This window comes from Notolepis coatsorum (assembly GCF_963971535.1).
Source record: "Notolepis coatsorum genome assembly, chromosome: 17".
NCBI classification, from domain to species: Eukaryota; Metazoa; Chordata; class Actinopteri; order Aulopiformes; family Paralepididae; genus Notolepis; species Notolepis coatsorum.
In genome coordinates, this window is record NC_140181.1 from 10,029,992 (window position 1) to 10,050,009 (window position 20,018).

A 20,018-nucleotide genomic window follows, 5' to 3' on the forward strand; every position below is an offset into this window, starting at 1 on the left:
CCTGGGAGGTGAACTGGGGCCCCCGGTCAGAGACGATGTCCTGGGGAAACCCATGAAGGCGGAACACGTGGTGAGTCAGGAGGTCCGCCGTCTCGGCCGCCGAGGGAAGCTTGGAAAGGGCCACGAGGTGAACCCCCTTGCTGAATCGATCCACCACGGTCAGAAGGCAAGTGTTCCCCTGGGAGGAGGGAAGACCTGTGACGAAGTCTAGCGCCACATGTGACCAAGGACGGCTTGGAACGGGAAGTGGCTGTAAGAGCCCGGAGGGTGCCTGGTGTGAGGCCTTGCTGCGGGCACAGACCGCGCAGGCCAATACGAACTCCTTGACGTCGTTCCGCATGGTGGGCCACCAGAAACGACGAGCCAGGAAGGAGAACGTGCAATGGACGCCAGGGTGGCAGGCGAACCGGCTGGTATGGCCCCAAAGCAGTACCCGGGACCGGACAGAGTCGGGGACGAAGAGACGATGAATAGGAACGTTGCTTGGAGCACGCTGGAAGCGTAGGGCACGTCTAACCACACCCTCGATGCCCAAGGTGATGGCTCCAACCACTCGGGCCTCCGGGAGGATGGGAGTAGGGTCCTCAGAGGGTGGAGCCCCCTTGGAGTGTAACCGGGACAGGGAGTCGGCCTTGGTGTTGCGGGAACCGGGGCGGAAGGTCAGCGAGAAGTCGAACCGACTGAGGAAACTGGCCCATCTCGCCTGCCGACCGTTGAGGCGCCTGGAAGCGCGGATGAACGTCAGGTTCTTGTGGTCCGTCCAGATGGTAAAAGGCTCCTCGGCCCCCTCTAGCCAATGACGCCACTCCTCCAACGCAGCCACGACCGCCAGCAGCTCCCGATTGCCGGTGTCGTAGTTCCTCTCGGCAGGGAGGAAACGACGCGAGTAGAAGGCGCAAGGATGTACCTTCTGGTCCGAAAGAGAACGTTGGGATAGGACAGCGCCCAGTCCAGTATCCGAGGCGTCCACCTCTACAATGAACTGTCTCTTGGGGTCAGGGTGGAGCAGGATAGGGGCGGAAGTGAACCTCTTCTTGAGGGAGCGGAACGCAGCACATGCCGCTGGGGACCAGTCGAACGGCAGAGCGGGGGAGGTCAGCTTGGTAAGTGGCTCCGCCACTTGACTGTAGTTCCGGATGAACCTTCGGTAGAAGTTGGCGAACCCGAGGAAACTCTGTAACTCCTTCCGAGTGGTGGGTTCAGGCCAATCCTCCACAGCTTGGATCTTGCGAGGATCCGCTCGGGTCAAGCCCTTCTCAACGATGAAGCCCAGGTAGTCGACGGAGTCGGAGTGGAAACGGCACTTCTCCGCCTTGACGAAGAGCCGATTGTGGAGGAGGCGCTCCAGCACACGGCGGACATGCTGGATGTGTTCCTCGAGGGTCCTGGAGAAGATAAGGATGTCGTCCAGGTACACCACCACGAACACCTCCAGCATGTCACGAAGGACGTCGTTCATGAGTGCCTGGAATACCGCCGGGGCGTTGGTGAGGCCGAACGACATCACTAGGTACTCGTAGTGGCCCCTGGGGGTCTTGAAGGCGGTCTTCCATTCATCGCCCTCACGGATACGGACAAGATGGTAGGCACTCCGGAGGTCCAGCTTGGTGAAGACGGAGGCCTGGGTCAGTGGCTCGAAGGTGGAGTTCATGAGAGGTAGAGGGTACTTGTTCTTGATGGTGATCTCGTTGAGCTGGCGATAGTCGATGCAGGGTCGCAGGTCCCCATCCTTCTTACCAACAAAGAAGAAACCGGCCGCCACCGGGGAGGAGGAAGGCCGAATGAGTCCTGCTTCCAATGACTCAGAGATGTAGAGATCCATCGCCTTCTTCTCCAGAACGGTCAGACTGTAGAGGCGGCTGCCGGGAAGGGGAGCCCCTTGGCGGAGGTCGATGGCGCAGTCATAGGGGCGGTGAGGTGGAAGGGCCTGAGCCCTGGATTTACTGAAAACCTCCAAGAGGTCGTGGTACTCGGGAGGTATGGACGAGAGGTCCGGAGGCGACTCACCAGCGGGCCTCCGGGGCGGGGGACAGGACGCCGCCTGCAGACACAGGGCGTGACAGGAGGAGCTCCAGCCCTTGATGGTACCGGAGGACCAGGCGATGTGGGGCTCGTGCAGCGCGAGCCAGGGCCTACCCAGGACCACCGGGACAAGGGGGGATTGGGTGATGAGGAACTGGATTCTCTCGACGTGGTTCCCAGCGATGGTCAGCACGACTGGGCCGGTGCGTTGAGAGATGTCGGCCAGGCGGTGTTGGTCCAACGAAAAGATCTCCAAGGGCCTCACAAGGTCCTCAAGTGGAATGTTGGCTCGGGTAGCAAACTCGAAGTCGAGGAAATTCTCGTCTGCCCCAGAGTCGATGAGGGCCTCCACCGTGGCTTGTTGGTCCCCCCAGGCCAGGGTGACGCTCATCAGATGGTCAGGTGGTGCGCGGCTCTGGGAATGGGAAAAACGGCTCACCAGGATTTCCCGGGGTCTCGGCGAGCCTGATCTTTTGGCCGGGTGGGGCAGTCGGCGATTCGGTGTCCCTCCCTTCCGCAGTAGAGGCAGAGACCGGACCTGAGCCTTGCCTCACGCTCCGCCTGGCTCAGATGAGAGCGTCCCAGCTGCATGGGTTCCTCCTCGCGAACCGAACGGGAGGGCCCGCTACCACCAGTTGTGTTGAGGACAGGGCGTCCAGGAGTGACGTCATGCGTCCGGGGAATCCGGGGTACATCAGGAGGTAACAGTCGGGTCCTCTCGCGCCTTCTCTCCTGGAGGCGTCCGTCGATGCGGATGACGAGGCTAAACAGGTCCTCGAGGGAGTCGGGCACCTCCCGGGTAGCGAGCTGGTCCCGGACTGCGTCACTGAGCCCCCTCAAGAAGGTTAGGCGAAGTGCAGGGTCGTTCCATCCACTCTCCACCGCCGCCAGTCGAAACTCCAGGACGTAGTCAGTTACCCTGCCGCTCCCCTGTCGGAAGGTCCCCAACCGGGCTCCAGGGTCCAGACCTCGGGCTGGATGGTGGAACACTCTGCGGAGCTCCGCCACGAAGTCTGGATAGGAGAAAACAAAATCTGCATCCATTGCCCAGGAGGAAGTGACCCACTGGGCAGCATGGCCTGAAAGCAAGTTCGTCATATAGGCCACTTGGGACCCTCTAGCAGTAAAACGGCTTGGTTGATGACGGAAAACCAACTCACATTGCATGATGAATGTGGCACACTCCTCGGGATTGCCGTCGAACAGCCGTGGGACGGAGAGACGGGGTTCCCGAGGTGCGGGATCTGCTGGGGCTGCGGGGAATGCTCCTGAAGGATGTGAGGGAAGTAAAGCATTAACGGTGTCGCTCAGCGAGTGAAGCTGAACGAGAATAACAGATTGTTGTCCCGCCAGAGCGGCCAGTGACCCTTGAATAGGCAGGACCTGTTCCCTGAGATCCTGCACCGCAGCCGCAGCCCTCTCTAGTTGGTGGCTGTGATCCTTGGTCAACTCGACTTGAATAGCAAGTGCGGTTCTGACCCTCTCTGTGTCGGCTGGGGTCGTCATCTTGGTTGGATCGTAATGTTATGGTTTGACACCGACCCCAAACGCAACGACACAAGAGAGTAGGATTCAGAGTTGCCAAAAACAAGGGCTTGTTTATTAAGACTAAATTAACAGCACAGACTTGGAAGAGTTCAAACAAAGACTGGAATACAAGCAAGGATGAATGTTGCTGCTCTGCAGCTTCTCCCGGGATGGTAGTCAGGGGAAGCAGACGCTGACGTCAGAGCCGCTCTGCAGACCTCTCTCGGCAGAATCTCCGAGGTGGTTGCGGGACCGAGAGAGAGAGAGGGAGCGAGTTAACTCAGAGTGCAGGTGGAACAGAGCAGGTGAACAGGAGAGGTGACTTGTACCCGAAAACAGAGTTATCCAAGTGACTGAATCTTCGGTGTAAAAACACACTGTGAGTAACGTTCCAAACACAATCCCAAGTGATAGATATCTTCGGTGCAAAATAAACACTGTGAGCGAAGTCCCAAAATACAAATCCAAAGTGATAATATCTTCGGTGTGTAAACACACAGTGGGAGATGTTAGGCCAAAATATTATCCCAATGAAACAATCCAAAAAAGGCTAAACGCTGGGTGAGTGACTGTCTGATAAAAAGCTGGAAATCTTCAGTGTTATATAAACACACGAAAAACGGAATTGGATCAAAGACAGTCATAAAAAACTCACCCAGGCGTTGTGCGTAAAGAGCGTTGGAACAAAATGGAGCGAGCGCGTCGCCTCGGGGAAAGGGTGTCCAAGAGGAATGCTCCTTGAATATCCTGGAGGCAAAGCACAGGGAAACAACAGCAGGCAGCAGGAACGGCGAATGCAACTGAAATATCAAAACGATCCAACAAAACTTGAATGGGGAAACGGGGTATAAATAATACGGGAATGCTTAATTGACAAGCAGTGACAGCTGAGGGATGTGATTGATAAGCGTGTGGACGGGGGAGAACCAATCAACGACGTCTCTGGGAAGAAGCGTGTGAATAGGGGAATGAAATGATTAAGAGAAAACAAATGGAAACAGAGCGAGTAGGCTTAAAGGAACAGAGCGAGTAAGTGAGCAAAGGACAAAACCTCACAAATAATAATAATAATACACTTTATTTGTATAGCACCTTTCATACAAAAATTGCAGCTCAAAGTGCTTCACAGCAGTAAAATAAAATACATTTGCATAACATTTGCATCTCAAGAGCACGCATTTTCATAACATTGCATAACATTTGCACAAAATTGGCAGATCAAGAGCAATGCATAAAGTGCAGACATAAAAGTAAAGACGAGCATCAAAATAGACAGTGTCAAGGTAAGACATACAACATTAAATCACATAGTCTTTCATATTAGGATCTAACATCCCAACAGGCCTCTTTGTTTAGGGTTTGATCGTCACACATAATATAGACAATTTTAAAATAGGCAGTATTAAAAGAGCAAAATATAGTAGACAGAGCAAAATAGTGCAATAGTGTAGTGCAATAAAATAGTTAGTAAAATAGAATAGAGTCAAATAATGCAATAGTTTTTTTTTTAAACCTGACAGTATGACGGTACTGAATGGTGTTTTCAGTTTTACTGTGGTACATTATGACGGTACTGAATGGTGTTTTAAGTTTTACTGTGGTACATTATGATGGTACTGAATGGTATTTTCAGTTTTACTGTGGTACATTATGATGCTACTGAATAGTATTTTCAGTTTTACTGTGGTACATTATGATGGTACACTGTAATCAATCATAGTAATGATAACAATCACAACTACCTACCTCTATATACCGTATATATATATACATTTATATATTTATATTTACCGCATAAGTATATCCATATCTGTCTGCATATAATCCTTCTATATACCGTATAATATATATATATTTATTCTTGCTGTATATATATATATATCCACATCTGTCTGTACATACCTGCATAATCCTTTTTACATATCTGTAGATACTATATCTGTACATATCCCTTACCTACTCTTACTAGTTAGGCTGCTGGCCAGTATGACTTACTACCATATAGTGTCTTTATACCTGTATCACTGTACATATTAATACTACAATGCTGTACATACATCTGATTAGCATTATTACTCAGTAGTACTAATCTATATATCTTATACCCAGTGTAATCACCTGTACATTGTATATTACTATTGCACTTTACTGTTACATTTGCACTCTGGTTGGATGTAAAACTTATTTTCGTTGTACTTGTGCTGTATGATGACAATACATTTGAATCTAATGTAATGTGATGTAATGTAATGTAATCTAACCTAACCTAACCTAACCTAACCTAACCTAACCTAACCTAACCTAACCTAACCTAACCTAACCTAACCTAATGATTTACGCTTCATGTTGTCCTGCCGTCTCTCCTCTCCAGGTGCTGAGGGGGCAGTGGTGCTGACAGGACAGGTCAGCGTGGTGGTGGTCGCTAAGCGTGCCGCTGGCATCAAGGAGGAGGACGACTGTGTGATCTACCGCTACGGCTCCTACTCTACTGGCATCGAAGTGGCCGGTGAGCTGCCCACTGTTTGATACCCACACAGTTTAAAACCTGACAGTCTTTCCTCCTGTTTGATACCCACACAGTTTAAAACCTGACAGTCTTTCCTCCTGTTTGATACCCACACAGTTTAAAACCTGACAGTCTTTCCTCCTGTTTGATACCCACACAGTTTAAAACCTGACAGTCCTTCCTCCTGTTTGATACCCACACAGTTTAAAACCTGACAGTCCTTCCTCCTGTTTGATACCCACACAGTTTAAAACCTGACAGTCTTTCTGTTAGGGTTTGAACCGACAGAACAGACATGGCACAGACAGGAAGTTCAGAGTTAGCCAAATACTAGGGCGTATTTATTTACAGAGTCACAAAAGGGGTAAAGTAACAATTATGAAACAACAAGGGAGACTGCCATCGGCAGAGTTCTCTGCGGCTCTGCAGATCCTCCTGGTGATAGCAGTGGGGAATCGGTATTTGACGTTGTAGCGGCTCTGCAGGCAGATACTCCCAGCCTTAACTCGAGGTGGAAAACGGAGAGAGAGAGAGATATCAATAACAGTCCAACGAAACACAGAGGCAGTGTGGTTCCCTCCTCCCTTAGCTGTGTCCAGAACCAATGAACAGTAACAATCTTCAGTGTTCTCCACAACACACAAGTTAGCTGAGTTTAGTGCAAACAGAAATTATATCTTCAGTGTCTCTTCAAAACACACACTTCAACTGAGTCCAGTGCAAGCAAAAATGATAATCTTCGGTGTTCGTCACACACACAGACAGAATAATCCAGAGGGGTTTGGTTCCAACTCACCCAAGCGCAAACGCGTAAAGCGGGTAAACGAGGCGCAGCTCCAAACGGGGAACAAGGTTCTCATCAGCGGATCTCCACAGAAAGTCCTGGAGGGAAAGAAGACGAGGCACAGCAACGGGGAAAAAGCAGGCAAAAGCAGTTGTATTCCAAAACGACCCGACATCGATTGAAGGGAAGTCCCAGTATAAAAAGCCTCTGGGGCGCTAATCAAAAACTATGACAGGTGCGCGCTGGAATTGATACTTGCTCCAAAAGCGTGTGGCGGGGAATGCACCAATCAACACAGCACCTTAAAGGAGCGGAGCGTGTGGCGGGGAATGCATCAATCAACACAGTACCTTAAAGGAGCGGAGCGTGTGGCGGGGAATGAACCAATCCTCACACTTTCTTCCTGTTTGATACCCACACAGTTTAAAACCTGACAGTCTTTCCTCCTGTTTGATACCCACACAGTTTAAAACTGGACAGTCTTTCCTCCTGTTTGATACCCACACAGTTTAAAACCTGACAGTCTTTCTTCCTGTTTGATACCCACACAGTTTAAAACCTGACAGTCTTTCCTCCTGTTTGATACCCACACAGTTTAAAACCTGACAGACCTTTCCTCCTGTTTGATACCCACACAGTTTAAAACCTGACAGTCTTTCCTCCTGTTTGATACCCACACAGTTTAAAACCTGACAGTCTTTCCTCCTGTTTGATACCCACACAGTTTAAAACCGGACAGTCTTTCCTCCTGTTTGATACCCACACAGTTTAAAACCGGACAGTCTTTACTGACATAATTTTCATGCAGGCGAGAGCTGCATTGGCTATATTTATTGTAACGTATAACTGATAGAGCATACAGACCGCATCTGCACATTTGTTCACACTGTAAAATTATATTGTCTCAATACTAGGCTCAAGACTTTGGTATCCTTTGGTCAGTTGAGATCCTTGATCACCAGCCATTCCATCATAATCTGTAATTGTTTTAATTGATTGTACAAATCATTTTTATTATGATTGCACTTATTGTATTGTATTGTTTATTGTATTTGTTTCGACATCATTGGAAATGAGGGGGCGTGCCCTCGATGATTCTTGTTCTTGACATAAAGATTGAATGAATTGATGGATTTGTTTGTGTCTTTGATTTCAGAGGGCATTGAGAAGGTAGAGATAGTGCAGATGGACAACTCTGTCGTGAGGACAGCGGAGGCCGACAGAAACGTGGTGGACCTCACCGTCACCTGCCAGGGAAGGTGTGTGACCAGAACCGCCACACTGATACACACAAGACAGCCCCCCTCTGGGTTTCATTGTGTTGTTAGTTATTATGATTAAAGGGGCACTTCACCAAAAACAATGCTGATTTATTTTGCACTTAATCTCACACATGCACATGCAAAAACTCTAAATAGTTTTGCACACTCATTCATTTAGTTTGACAGTTATTGATAGTGAATGAGTTTGAATGTGTCCACCAGTGATGTCATCGGGGACACTGAATCCTTGTGTTGTGTTGATTACAGCTCCATGAAATGATGTAGATGAGAAGATAGCAACACCTTGGTCGGGATCCACAAAGAATGGATTGCACGGTGCTAATTGCACCCTTACTTACAATTCATTATGAATTGAAAATGGCGGACCCTGATGTAAACAAGACGAAAGTCTTTCTCTGGTCTGCATCCCTTTAACAATTGTGTGTAATGTATTGAGCCGTACTGTATTGTACCCATTCTGCAATCTGTTAATACAATTTTCAATCAATCAATCCCCATGGGCCAGACACGTCTTCTTTAAACAAGTCAAGAAGAAACATCACAATAAATCAAGAACAAAACAAAAACACCCTGAAGTCCAACATTTGAAATAAATTAAATAAATGTAAAATTAAATATAGAAAATTAAATTAATTACACATACCGTCATACACCGTCATCATATCTATCCTAGTTACACATACACACAGTCCTCATATCCGTCCTAGTTACACATACACACAGTCCTCATATCCCTCCTAGTTACACATACACACAGTCATCATATCCCTCCTAGTTACACACAGTCATCATATCCCTCCTAGTTACACACAGTCCTCATATCCCTCCTAGTTACACACGGTCCTCATATCCCTCCTAGTTACACACGGTCCTCATATTATCTATCCTAGTTATACATACACACAGTCCTCATATCCCTCCTAGTTACACACAGTCCTCATATCCCTCCTAGTTACACACGGTCCTCATACGGTATCCCTCCTAGTTACACGTACACACAGACACAGTCCTCATATCCCTCCTAGTTACACATACACACAGTCCTCATATCCCTCCTAGTTACACATACACACAGTCCTCATATCCCTCCTAGTTACACACAGACACAGTCCTCATATCCCTCCTAGTTACACATACACACAGTCCTCATATCCCTCCTAGTTACACATACACACAGTCCTCATATCCCTCCTAGTTACACATACACACAGTCCTCATATCCCTCCTAGTTACACATACACACAGTCCTCATATCCCTCCTAGTTACACATACACACAGTCCTCATATCCCTCCTAGTTACACATACACACAGTCCTCATATCCCTCCTAGTTACACATACACACAGTCCTCATATCCCTCCTAGTTACATAATACACACAGTCCTCATATCCATCCTAGTTAGCACACATACACTGTTTTAGGGTTCAGTGCCTTGCTCAATGGCACTTAGGCAGGATGGTGGGCACTGTAGTTGTAATACCAGCCATCCTTCAGTCATCAGCTCACCGCTGGAATACACCCTCCTGTCAGTGGAAGGGATCGAACCAGAAGACTTTTTGGTTACTGGCCGGTCTCTTTACCTCTAGCTCTAGGCCACCCTGTCTGATTACAAAATAAATAGATACATATGAGCGTCTAACAGTAACATTGTTGTGTCACCGTGTCCCCGTCGCTCTAGCCTGCTGCCCAAAGAGGTGTGCAGCGTGATCCTGGACGCAGAGTGCCTGAGGCCGATCCACAGCGAGTGCAGCGTGATGGAGCCGTCCAGGGAGTGTCTGGCGGTGCTGCGTCACTTCTTCAACGACTCCGGCGTCTACTGCATCAAGGTGTCCATGAGCGACGGCGTCAGCCTGGCCGCGGCCAGCGCCAAGGTCAGCGTCAGCGTGGGTACGTACCGGCAGAGCGGCGACGGTACACGGGCAGGCCGCGTAAATATAGCTCTTTTATCCAAGGCGTTTTGCAATTTTGTTTCATGTCATTTCATTTAAAAATATAAAAGAAATTAGTTTGATATTCTATCAAATATAAAGAGGGACATTAAGTTCCATTCCTGCTCTGGTGACACAATGACATCACTGATGATGTAACAACCTGTAGTTTAACTGAAAGGTGAAATCTTGCCACAGTTTTCATGTCAGAAAATAAATAAACATTATTAAGTGACAGTAACAGTAATGGTTTGGGGCCTTTTTCTTGTTTCAGGACCTTCTCTGTCCTCGTCCGGGCCCTTGGCCATGGTGTTGGGGGTCTTGGTGATCGCCCTGGCGGTCGGAACAGTAGCGTACACTTACAAGTAAGACTTCTCATACCTTTTACGCATAATAAAGTCAACAATGCAGCTTAGTGTACACATATGAAAAAAAGAGTTGAGTTTATGCTAAGCTTTCTTGCTTTAAAGGTGCTGTAAGTGGTATTTATTTGTTAAAATAACTGGTCTATATGTTAAAATAATAGCTCTACATTCTGACAGCCATCACTGTTATTATTATTATTATTATTATTAGAGTGTCTGGTTATAACATGGGTCTCTCAGTCCCTCCGCTCTGCAGTAAACACAAAATACATTTGATCCAATCAGGAGAGAGAACTCCACACTGAAGAAATGGTCTGACAAGACATTTAAAAAAATACTTTTAAGCAATATATGCAAATATGTCTTGTCTAGTAAAAATATCTAGTGTTCTCTCTCCTGATTGGATGAAGGTGGAAGGGCAGTGTTAATTTAGTCAACGAAAATGATAACTAAATATGGTCGTCAACTAAGCTTTTCCCCCTGATGAAAACGAGATGAGACGTCACGTTAATGGAGATCATGTGACACTAATGTGATGAAATTATTCATGCAATGTCGTTGACTAAAAACTATGGCACAAAATGTAATTTACAAAATAAAATCTTGCTAAACGTTTATTCAACATCAACTTCAACGTCAACACTGTTTACTTGCTACTTGCTAGCTAACAGGAACTCGTTTGCAGAGAGGAAAGTAACAAACATAATTGTCCGTGCTGAACCCTTATCCCCAACACATCGTTCAGTGGGTGAATTATTATGGGTGATTTGTGTGTCGCTCTAGTAGTATGATCTTAGGGGCACCACTGTTATGCTGGGGGTGTTGTTTCCCCCCGGGAGATATGGGAGGACGGATTGGATGTTACGTTGTTGTTGTGAAGCTAGCGTATTAGCAGGTAGCTGTGTTGTGTATGAGAAGGGAAGTATCAACCTGTAAAACCCCATATTGAGCTGGAAATAAAGCACCATACAGAAAAGGAAACTCTCCTCTTTCTTCCCTACATTACTGCATGACGGATCGCTACATTATGTTGATCCACCACAATAGAACACATTAAATTGCTTACATAAGTCTAACCAGCTAGCACTAACGTTAGCCTTTTTTTTTTTTTTTTTGAAAAAGCTCACGCCAACTTATGAGGCTGTAACTGAGTGGCGAGACTAAACAAAAAAGACTAAATCGAAACTAAACAAAAAAGACTAAACTGAAAATGCTCAGACCTGTAGTTGACTAAACGAAAAATAGATAAAGGTGACTAAATATGATGAAAACGAAAAAGAGCATTTGAGACATGACTAAGACTAAAACTAAAATGTAAAATAGCTGACGAAATTAACCCTGTGGAAGGGATACCAGAAAATGAATTTTGTGTTTACTGCAGAGCGGAGGGACTGGGAGACCCATGTTACTCACCGTAACAGGGGCATTGTTGCTGACTAGTCTGTCATCTGGACTAGTCAGCAACAATGCCCCTGTTACGGTGATAGGGACACTGTATAGCTGTGAGTGCCGTCCTTAGGATGAGACGCTAAACCGAGGTCCTGACTGAATGTCGTTGTTAATGAACCCAGGACGCCTATCGCAAAGAGACGTTCCTGGCCAAATTCCCATATCAGGTCTCTGACATCAAGGCCACCTAATCATCCCTTCCCCTTAATTGGCTGATATCAATCCCTGTCTCCTGAGCCTTTCAGCCATTGTGTAGTGTGCCTGGTGCCAGTGTATGGCAGCCATTGAGCCTGCATAGCACAATGTTGGTGCTACACAGTGGTGGTGAAGGAGGCCATTTCCACCCCACATTGTGGGGAACGCTGTGAGTGTCTAGAAAAGCGATATATATAAATGGAAAGAATTATTATTATTATTATTATTACAGCGCCTTTAATGACTGTGAAAACCGCCATCTGGACATGTTTTCTCTCGCTCAACAGGCGTTTCAAGTCCTATCACCCTCTGAAGGAGGAGGTCCTGTCCACAGGGCCCCAGGCGAGCCACGACCGCGCCCGTTTCACCTTCTGGAACCTTCTGAGCCGAAAGGGAGCCGCGGACGACTGCCCACTCCTCCAGGACGGGCTGGCGTGAGGACCCGGCGACCCGTCCTGCCAGATACACACACACACACACGGCCAAGCAAAACGTCTTATTTTTGCACGTTTTAGTCACCTGGAATGTCTTTTTTATACATTTTTATACATTTTTTCTAAACCAAAACTTTTAGGAATGTGTATGATTTGGCATCTTTTCTAAACTTGCAATCAATCATCTCGGGACGATGAAGTTTCCTTCGAATAGATTCTATGAGATTTCACACTGTGCTTCTTTTTTTGTATGTGAAGCAGGTTCGAGTGCATGTTTCTATTTGGGGGTAAATAAGATGTTGATGTTTCTTTTTCCAATAAATGTCACTCAAAACCGACGTCTCCTGGTGTACATAATCTTTCATTGCGTCGTTATCCAATATGTCCGCAAGGCGCGTTCTAATGTAATTAGCAAAACAGAGCTGGTATTGTGAGCAGCTCAAAGGAAGAGCTACACTTGACTCTGCAGCCTATAGTCACCGCTCCCCCAACCTGCTCTGTGAAGTCTTCGTTCTGTACCGTGTGACGATAACAAGAAGATTCTTTTATTGCCAATGTACACAAGGCAGTTGGAATTAGTCTTTTCTCATATCCCTCCTAGTTACACACACACACACACACACACACACACACACACACACACACACACACACACACACACACACACACACACACACACACAGTCCTCCTATCCCTCCTAGTTACACATACACACAGAGTTTATCCATACTAGTTACACATACAGTACACAGTCCTCATATCCCTCCTAGTTACGCATACACACAGTCCCCATATCCCTCCTAGTTACACATACACACAGTCCTCATCCCTCCTAGTTACACACACAGTCCTCATATCCCTCCTAGTTACACATACAGTACACACAGTCCTCATATCCCTCCTAGTTACATACACACAGTCCTCATCCCTCCTAGTTACACATACACACAGTCCTCATCCCTCCTAGTTACACATACACACAGTCCTCATATCCCTCCTAGTTACACATACACAGTCCTCATATCGCTCCTAGTTACATACACACACAGTCCTCATATCTATCCTAGTTACACATACACACAGTCCTCATCCCTCCTAGTTACACATACACACAGTCCTCATATCCCTCCTAGTTACACATACACAGTCCTCATATCGCTCCTAGTTACACATACACACAGTCCTCATCCCTCCTAGTTACACATACAGTACACACAGTCCTCATCCCTCCTAGTTACACATACACACAGTCCTCATATCCCTCCTAGTTACACATACACACAGTCCTCATATCCCTCCTAGTTACACACACACAGTCCTCATATCGCTCCTAGTTACATACACACACAGTCCTCATCCCTCCTAGTTACACATACACACAGTCCTCATCCCTCCTAGTTACACATACAGTACACACAGTCCTCATCCCTCCTAGTTACACATACACACAGTCCTCATATCCCTCCTAGTTACACATACACACAGTCCTCATATCCCTCCTAGTTACACACACACACAGTCCTCATATCCCTCCTAGTTACATACACAGAGTTCATATCCCTCCTAGTTACACATACACAGTCCTCTTGTCCCTCCTAGTTATACGTACACAGTCCTCGGCTCATATCCCTCCTAGTTACACATACACCGTCCTCATATCCCTCCTAGTTACACACACACACAGTCCTCATATCCCTCCTAGTTACACATACACACAGTCCTCATATCCCTTCTAGTTACACACATACACAGTCCTCTTGTCCCTCCTAGAGTCCAGGGTCGCCTGCAGTGCAGCACCCCTGGAGCAGTTTTGGGGTTCATTGCCTTGCACAAGGACGCAGGATGGTGGACAGCGTAGATGTAATACCAGCCACCCTTCAGTCACCATATTCCACAGCTGGAATACCGCACAAATCCACTTCATGGTTCTTGACCCGGCATATCGCGCAGCGAAGGGAATGGCTCCCCCCTATCTCCAGTCAATGGTCTCTAACTACACACCCTCAACACCCCTACGCTCTGAATTTTCTGGAGCTCCGGGGGGGTCATCAAAGAGAAGCCCGCTATTCTCTGTCCTCGCTCCACAATGATGGAATGATGGAACGAACTTCCCACCACAGTTAGGACAGCCGAAACATGACCAATATTTCGCCGTCCACTAAAAACACACTTCTCCAATCAATATCTGAAATGAAGGAGGAAAAAAAGAACGAAACCTAACCTTCATACTGTCTTCTACTATCATGGCCAACCGCATTTCACTGTATGCCTGGTATGTGATGAATAAACTCTTTAATCTTGAATGCACTATTCCACTAAATAATCTTCCTTCCTTGCCTATATTTCCTACTATACTAACGACTCTACTACTCTGCACTCAACACCGCAGCACCCAAGTTTCAACACTGATTGATGAACATTGTTACTCAGCTGAAAGAGTTGTACCCTTCCTGCTGACCTGTTGTACAGAACTTGTAAGTCACTTTGGATAAAGGCATTCAGCTAAATGACTAAATGTAAATGTAAATGAATACTCCCTCCTGTCTGGGCCAGGGATGAAAACCGCGATTACTGGTCGATCTCTTTACCTCTAGTCTAGTCCATCCTGCTTCCATTTCTTTCATTATTATTATTATTATTATTATTATTATTATTATTATTATTATTATTATTATTATTATTATTATTATTATTATTATTATTATTATTATTATTATTATTATTAAATTAATTTATTCAAATGAATTCAATTATTGTTTTTATTTAAGAAGAAATCACCTCCCCCATCAGAAAATAAAACCCATTCGTGAAAATAAAATTATTTCATGTGATGATTCAAAATATAAAGACAAGGACACAAAAATGCCAATTGAGATCAATCTTTATTAGGTACCAACTATCATGGACAGATCATGCGACACAGATTCACTACTATCTTATTCCTGTTCAATACTCCTCTCCCTCCTCCTCTCCCTCACCCTCGACAGAGTCGACTCCCACCTCCTCGTAGTCCTTCTCCAGGGCTGCCATGTCCTCTCTGGCCTCAGAGAACTCTCCCTCCTCCATGCCCTCACCTACATACCAGTGCACAAACGCACGCTTGGCGTACATGAGGTCAAACTTGTGGTCAAGCCGAGCCCAGGCCTCAGCAATAGCCGTGGTGTTGCTCAACATGCACACAGCCCTCTGGACCTTGGCCAGGTCTCCACCAGGGACTACGGTGGGGGGCTGGTAGTTGATGCCCACCTTGAAACCAGTAGGGCACCAGTCAACAAACTGGATGGAGCGTTTGGTTTTAATGGTGGCAATGGCAGCGTTGACGTCTTTGGGCACCACATCACCACGGTACAGAAGGCAGCAGGCCATGTACTTGCCGTGGCGAGGGTCACATTTCACCATCTGGTTGGCCGGCTCAAAGCAGGCATTGGTGATTTCAGACACTGAGAGCTGCTCGTGGTAAGCCTTCTCAGCTGAGATAACTGGGGCATAGGTAGCCAGAGGGAAATGGATACGAGGATATGGCACCAAATTGGTCTGGAACTCTGTCAGATCAACATTGAGAGCACCATCAAAACGGAGGGAGGCAGTAATGGAGGACACGATTTGGCTAATAAGCCTGTTGAGGTTAGTGTAGGATGGACGGTCAATGTCGAGGTTCCTACGGCAGATATCATAGATAGCCTCATTATCGACCATGAAAGCACAGTCGGAGTGCTCTAGGGTGGTGTGTGTGGTCAGGATGGAGTTGTAAGGCTCCACCACAGCGGTGGACACCTGGGGAGCTGGGTAGATGGAGAACTCCAGCTTGGACTTCTTGCCATAGTCAACAGACAGGCGCTCCATCAGCAGGGAGGTGAACCCAGAGCCGGTACCACCTCCAAAGCTGTGGAAGACCAGGAAGCCCTGAAGGCCAGTGCACTGGTCAGACTGAGGAGAAAGAGGGGAACACAGGTCAACAAAACCATTTTCACATTTAGATATATTGCTTATATATATCTAATATAAATATGTAAATATTATAGGTATTGTTCATCTATCTGTGCTGTAGTACGCACCAGTTTGCGGACCCTGTCCAACACCAGGTCAATGATCTCTTTGCCAATGGTGTAGTGTCCGCGGGCGTAGTTGTTGGCAGCATCCTCCTTGCCAGTGATCAGCTGCTCAGGGTGGAACAACTGGCGGTAGATTCCAGTGCGGACCTCATCTGAGGGGAAAGATCAAGTATCAAGTTAAATGAGAGCTAATGAAAGCATTGGAGTACAATACCTGTATGTTTATCACATTTTAAAAGGAGCTTACCGATGACAGTTGGCTCCAGATCTACAAACACAGCCCTGGGGACGTGTTTGCCAGCTCCAGTCTCACTGAAGAAGGTGTTGTAAGAATCATCTCCTCCTCCGATGGTCTTGTCGCTGGGCATCTGTCCGTCCGGCTGGATGCCATGTTCCAGGCAGTAGAGCTCCCAGCAGGCATTGCCGATCTGGACACCAGCCTGACCCACGTGGATGGAGATACACTCACGCTGGGAGGGAGAGAGAGAGAGAAAACGTTTGTAAATGAACACATTAATTTAGCACCGTGTCGTTGCTCGCTTTCACTTGGATAATATTAACTACTACAGAATCAATACTAGTCCATCCATGCGTAAATTGATATTTGGTTTATGCACTTGCGCCCACTATCGGAGATTGGCTGTCATTGCACATGGAGGAGACGCCACCCTGTGGTGACAGAGAGAATGCCTAACTAATAGCTTTAGCAAATGGTGGCTCTCGTCTCTCACACCGTGTATCTTCTCGTCTCTTCCTCTCCCTCTCTCTCTCTCTGCCTCCTCTTGAGGAACACGCATGCATTCAAATGCACACATCTGGGCGTGCACACGCACGCATCCACACGAGCATTCTAGAACCTTCGTGTACTGTACTCATCATCATCATCACACTGCTGTGCGCCACTTAAATGACAATCACATGGTAAAAAATGTAATACATAAAAATAAAACGAGCCAACAACATGTTGTTTTGTCCCTCTCTACAATCATCATCTCTACAATGATGCAAGGTGCATATGGATCAACTGACCTTAGCGAAAGAGAAGAAAATCAATTAGGTGACCAATTATAGCCTTTATTACCCCCCCCCCCCCCCCCCCCCCCACCGCCTTCCATTATCTAGGCGTACAGGAAGCCCCCCTATACAAAATCTGAACACGATATCGTATTACATTACATCCATGGGAAACCGCTACAGCTGTGTGGAAAAATAAACTGTAAATCGGGATGAATTAAATATATATATATATAATAATAATAAATAACAATTGACAGTATAGAGATCTGTTGTCTCCATCTCCCTCCCACCCAGCTTGAAACAGAAGGTAAGTAAGACATGTGTACGGTGACATTAAAAACATAGGATTGTATATATATATATATGTATAATATATCAGTCAATGGGTGTAAATGTAATGCCATTGACTTCTACTCCGTGTCTGTGTCTCCAACATGCATGCAAATAATCAGTGCATTGTTCCATACAGCACAATGGCAATGAAGCCTGACATTCATACAGCCTGTGATTAGATAAATCAGCTTTCCCTATTTAAATGGATTGTTTTCTTTGAGAAGTCGCGAGAATTTTAGGGGGAAATCATACAAATACACGCTTTATATCCAGATTAAAATCCAAATTAGAGACGAGTATAGTAGGTGTAGTAACACATAAACAATAATAACAGACGGAAGACAACCGGTGCTGTTGTATTATATATAGAGTGCAACCGATCAATCCCATTCCATCTCAGAAAACATTATCTGTAATTATTTCAGACTCATAAATGGCTGAAAAAACTACTCGACTTACCATGTTTTCTGGAGAAATTCGAACAATAAGAGACTAAAAGAAATGCGAAGAAAGATCCTTTTTTTTTTATTTGTGTCTGTCTGTGATGATGCGTTGCGTGTTCTACCCAACGGGGTCGATGCAACAACTACCGACTGGAAGGGCGGCGCTCCCACATTTATACACGGAGGGTCGGGGGGTGCCGGCGCCTCGCTCCTGGCTGGGCTGCAAAAAAAAGGGGGCTTTTACAACAATCACGTGTGGATGCCTTCTTTATAACGTATATAGATCATTCACACATCATTGATTTATAAACATCTGAATTAAACAACAGAGATTTGGCCTAGTTACTCTATACAGGCGCCCTCACTGTGAACACGAAATAAATCTGTCTCTGCACCTGTTTAGATAAAGATAATATATTCCTTTATTAAGGAATAGGTTATAGGTTTAAGGTTCTTCTATATGAGGGAGGACAGGAGGTCACTGATATTCCATTTGATGATTGAACATGATAGGAAATTTATCATTGAACGTGATATGATATAAAACAACTGTACTGTAAAACAAGTCAAGTCAGCTTTATTTATATAGCACGTCGTTTACAATGACTATAAAAGCCACCCAAAGTGCTTTACAGGTAGAACACAATAATAAAAAAAAAACATACAGTACAGTAACAAATTAAATACACTAAATTACAGTAAATAAGTATAGTACACTAAGAACAAGCGCAAGGTGCAATATAAAAAGAGACAAGAAGTAATCAAATAGACAGCAAAGGTATAGTTGACACTCAGGTGCAGGCTAACTCTATATGATCAAAGGCCAGTGAGAAAAGGTGTGTTTTATGCAGCGGTTTAAAGGCCTCTATAGGCTCTGGGCAGATCTAACAACTGTAACACAACAATGTTTGATTTGTTATATAGGCTATAGCTTCTGTGAATTTCATATTCAACCTACATTTTTGAGCAGAAATCTGTGGTCATGCCTTGTAGCCTTCCCCCCTATAAAGGGGCAGTTCACATAACATTCTAAATGTATGCGTGCAGCAAGGAGTGGCCCGGTCGAGAGAGAAAGAGAGCCATGTATTATTCAGGTGTGGGAGACTGATGAACATGTGATGCTCTGATGCACCTGCTTTTCCACGTCGACAAACAGCCTAAAAAAAAGGCATCTGTGATTTATTCACACGGACGGTCAGCGATGAATGATGATGCAAATGGCTGAATCCTTTCACTGTATATACGAGATGCTTCCATCTGACTCAAGCCGACATCAGCCTCCACCCGGCCGGCATGCCAGCTCTCCTCCATCTCCACCCTCTTTGTCCTAGATTCTCTGCAGTGATGTCATAGTGGTGTGATCACATGGGCTCCCCCCCCCCCCCCCCCCCCCCCCCCCATAGCATATCTGAGCGTCTTCTGTGCCGCTCTCCCGGCTCTCGACCGGAGCGTCTGCGGGGAACTGAGCGTCCCAGACTTTCCCCCCCCCCCCCGGATATTGCCTACTGACTTCCGCGAGAGAGAGAGAGAGGATTCCTATTGCGTCCTTTGCCGTCGTCGTGGCAGAACGGTGTGGTTTGTGTTACGGTACATACACAGCCGCCACCATAGTCCTCTCCCTCCCTCACAGCCAGGCCTCTATAGAGTTACAGCATGATGCTCGAGTAGTCTGCCCCTC

The 20,018-nt window shown here is 46.3% G+C and overlaps 2 protein-coding genes across 2 annotated transcripts in view; one reads left to right on the forward strand and one right to left on the reverse strand.

Moving 5' to 3' along the window:
- The window catches only part of pmelb (premelanosome protein b), a 31,254-nt gene extending 18,421 nt beyond the window's left edge, over nt 1-12,833 (forward strand). The window contains exons 8-12 of the mRNA XM_084333809.1: nt 5,921-6,055; nt 7,996-8,098; nt 9,803-10,011; nt 10,327-10,417; nt 12,349-12,833. Of these exons, the coding sequence (XP_084189935.1) occupies nt 5,921-6,055; nt 7,996-8,098; nt 9,803-10,011; nt 10,327-10,417; nt 12,349-12,499 (689 nt within the window). The 3' untranslated portion in view covers nt 12,500-12,833. The remainder of the gene's footprint in view (nt 1-5,920; nt 6,056-7,995; nt 8,099-9,802; nt 10,012-10,326; nt 10,418-12,348) is intronic.
- Nucleotides 12,834-15,441: 2,608 nt separating this feature from the next.
- tuba1c (tubulin, alpha 1c) lies at nt 15,442-18,374 on the reverse strand (the record flags this gene model as incomplete). The annotated part of the gene is made up of 4 exons (XM_084333180.1): nt 18,357-18,374; nt 16,795-17,017; nt 16,551-16,699; nt 15,442-16,422 (listed from the first exon to the last, which is right to left on the reverse strand). Exons 1-4 carry the CDS (start codon nt 18,357-18,359, stop codon nt 15,442-15,444), a joined length of 1,356 nt encoding a protein of 451 aa, XP_084189306.1. The 5' UTR covers nt 18,360-18,374.
- Nucleotides 18,375-20,018: the final 1,644 nt, after the last annotated feature.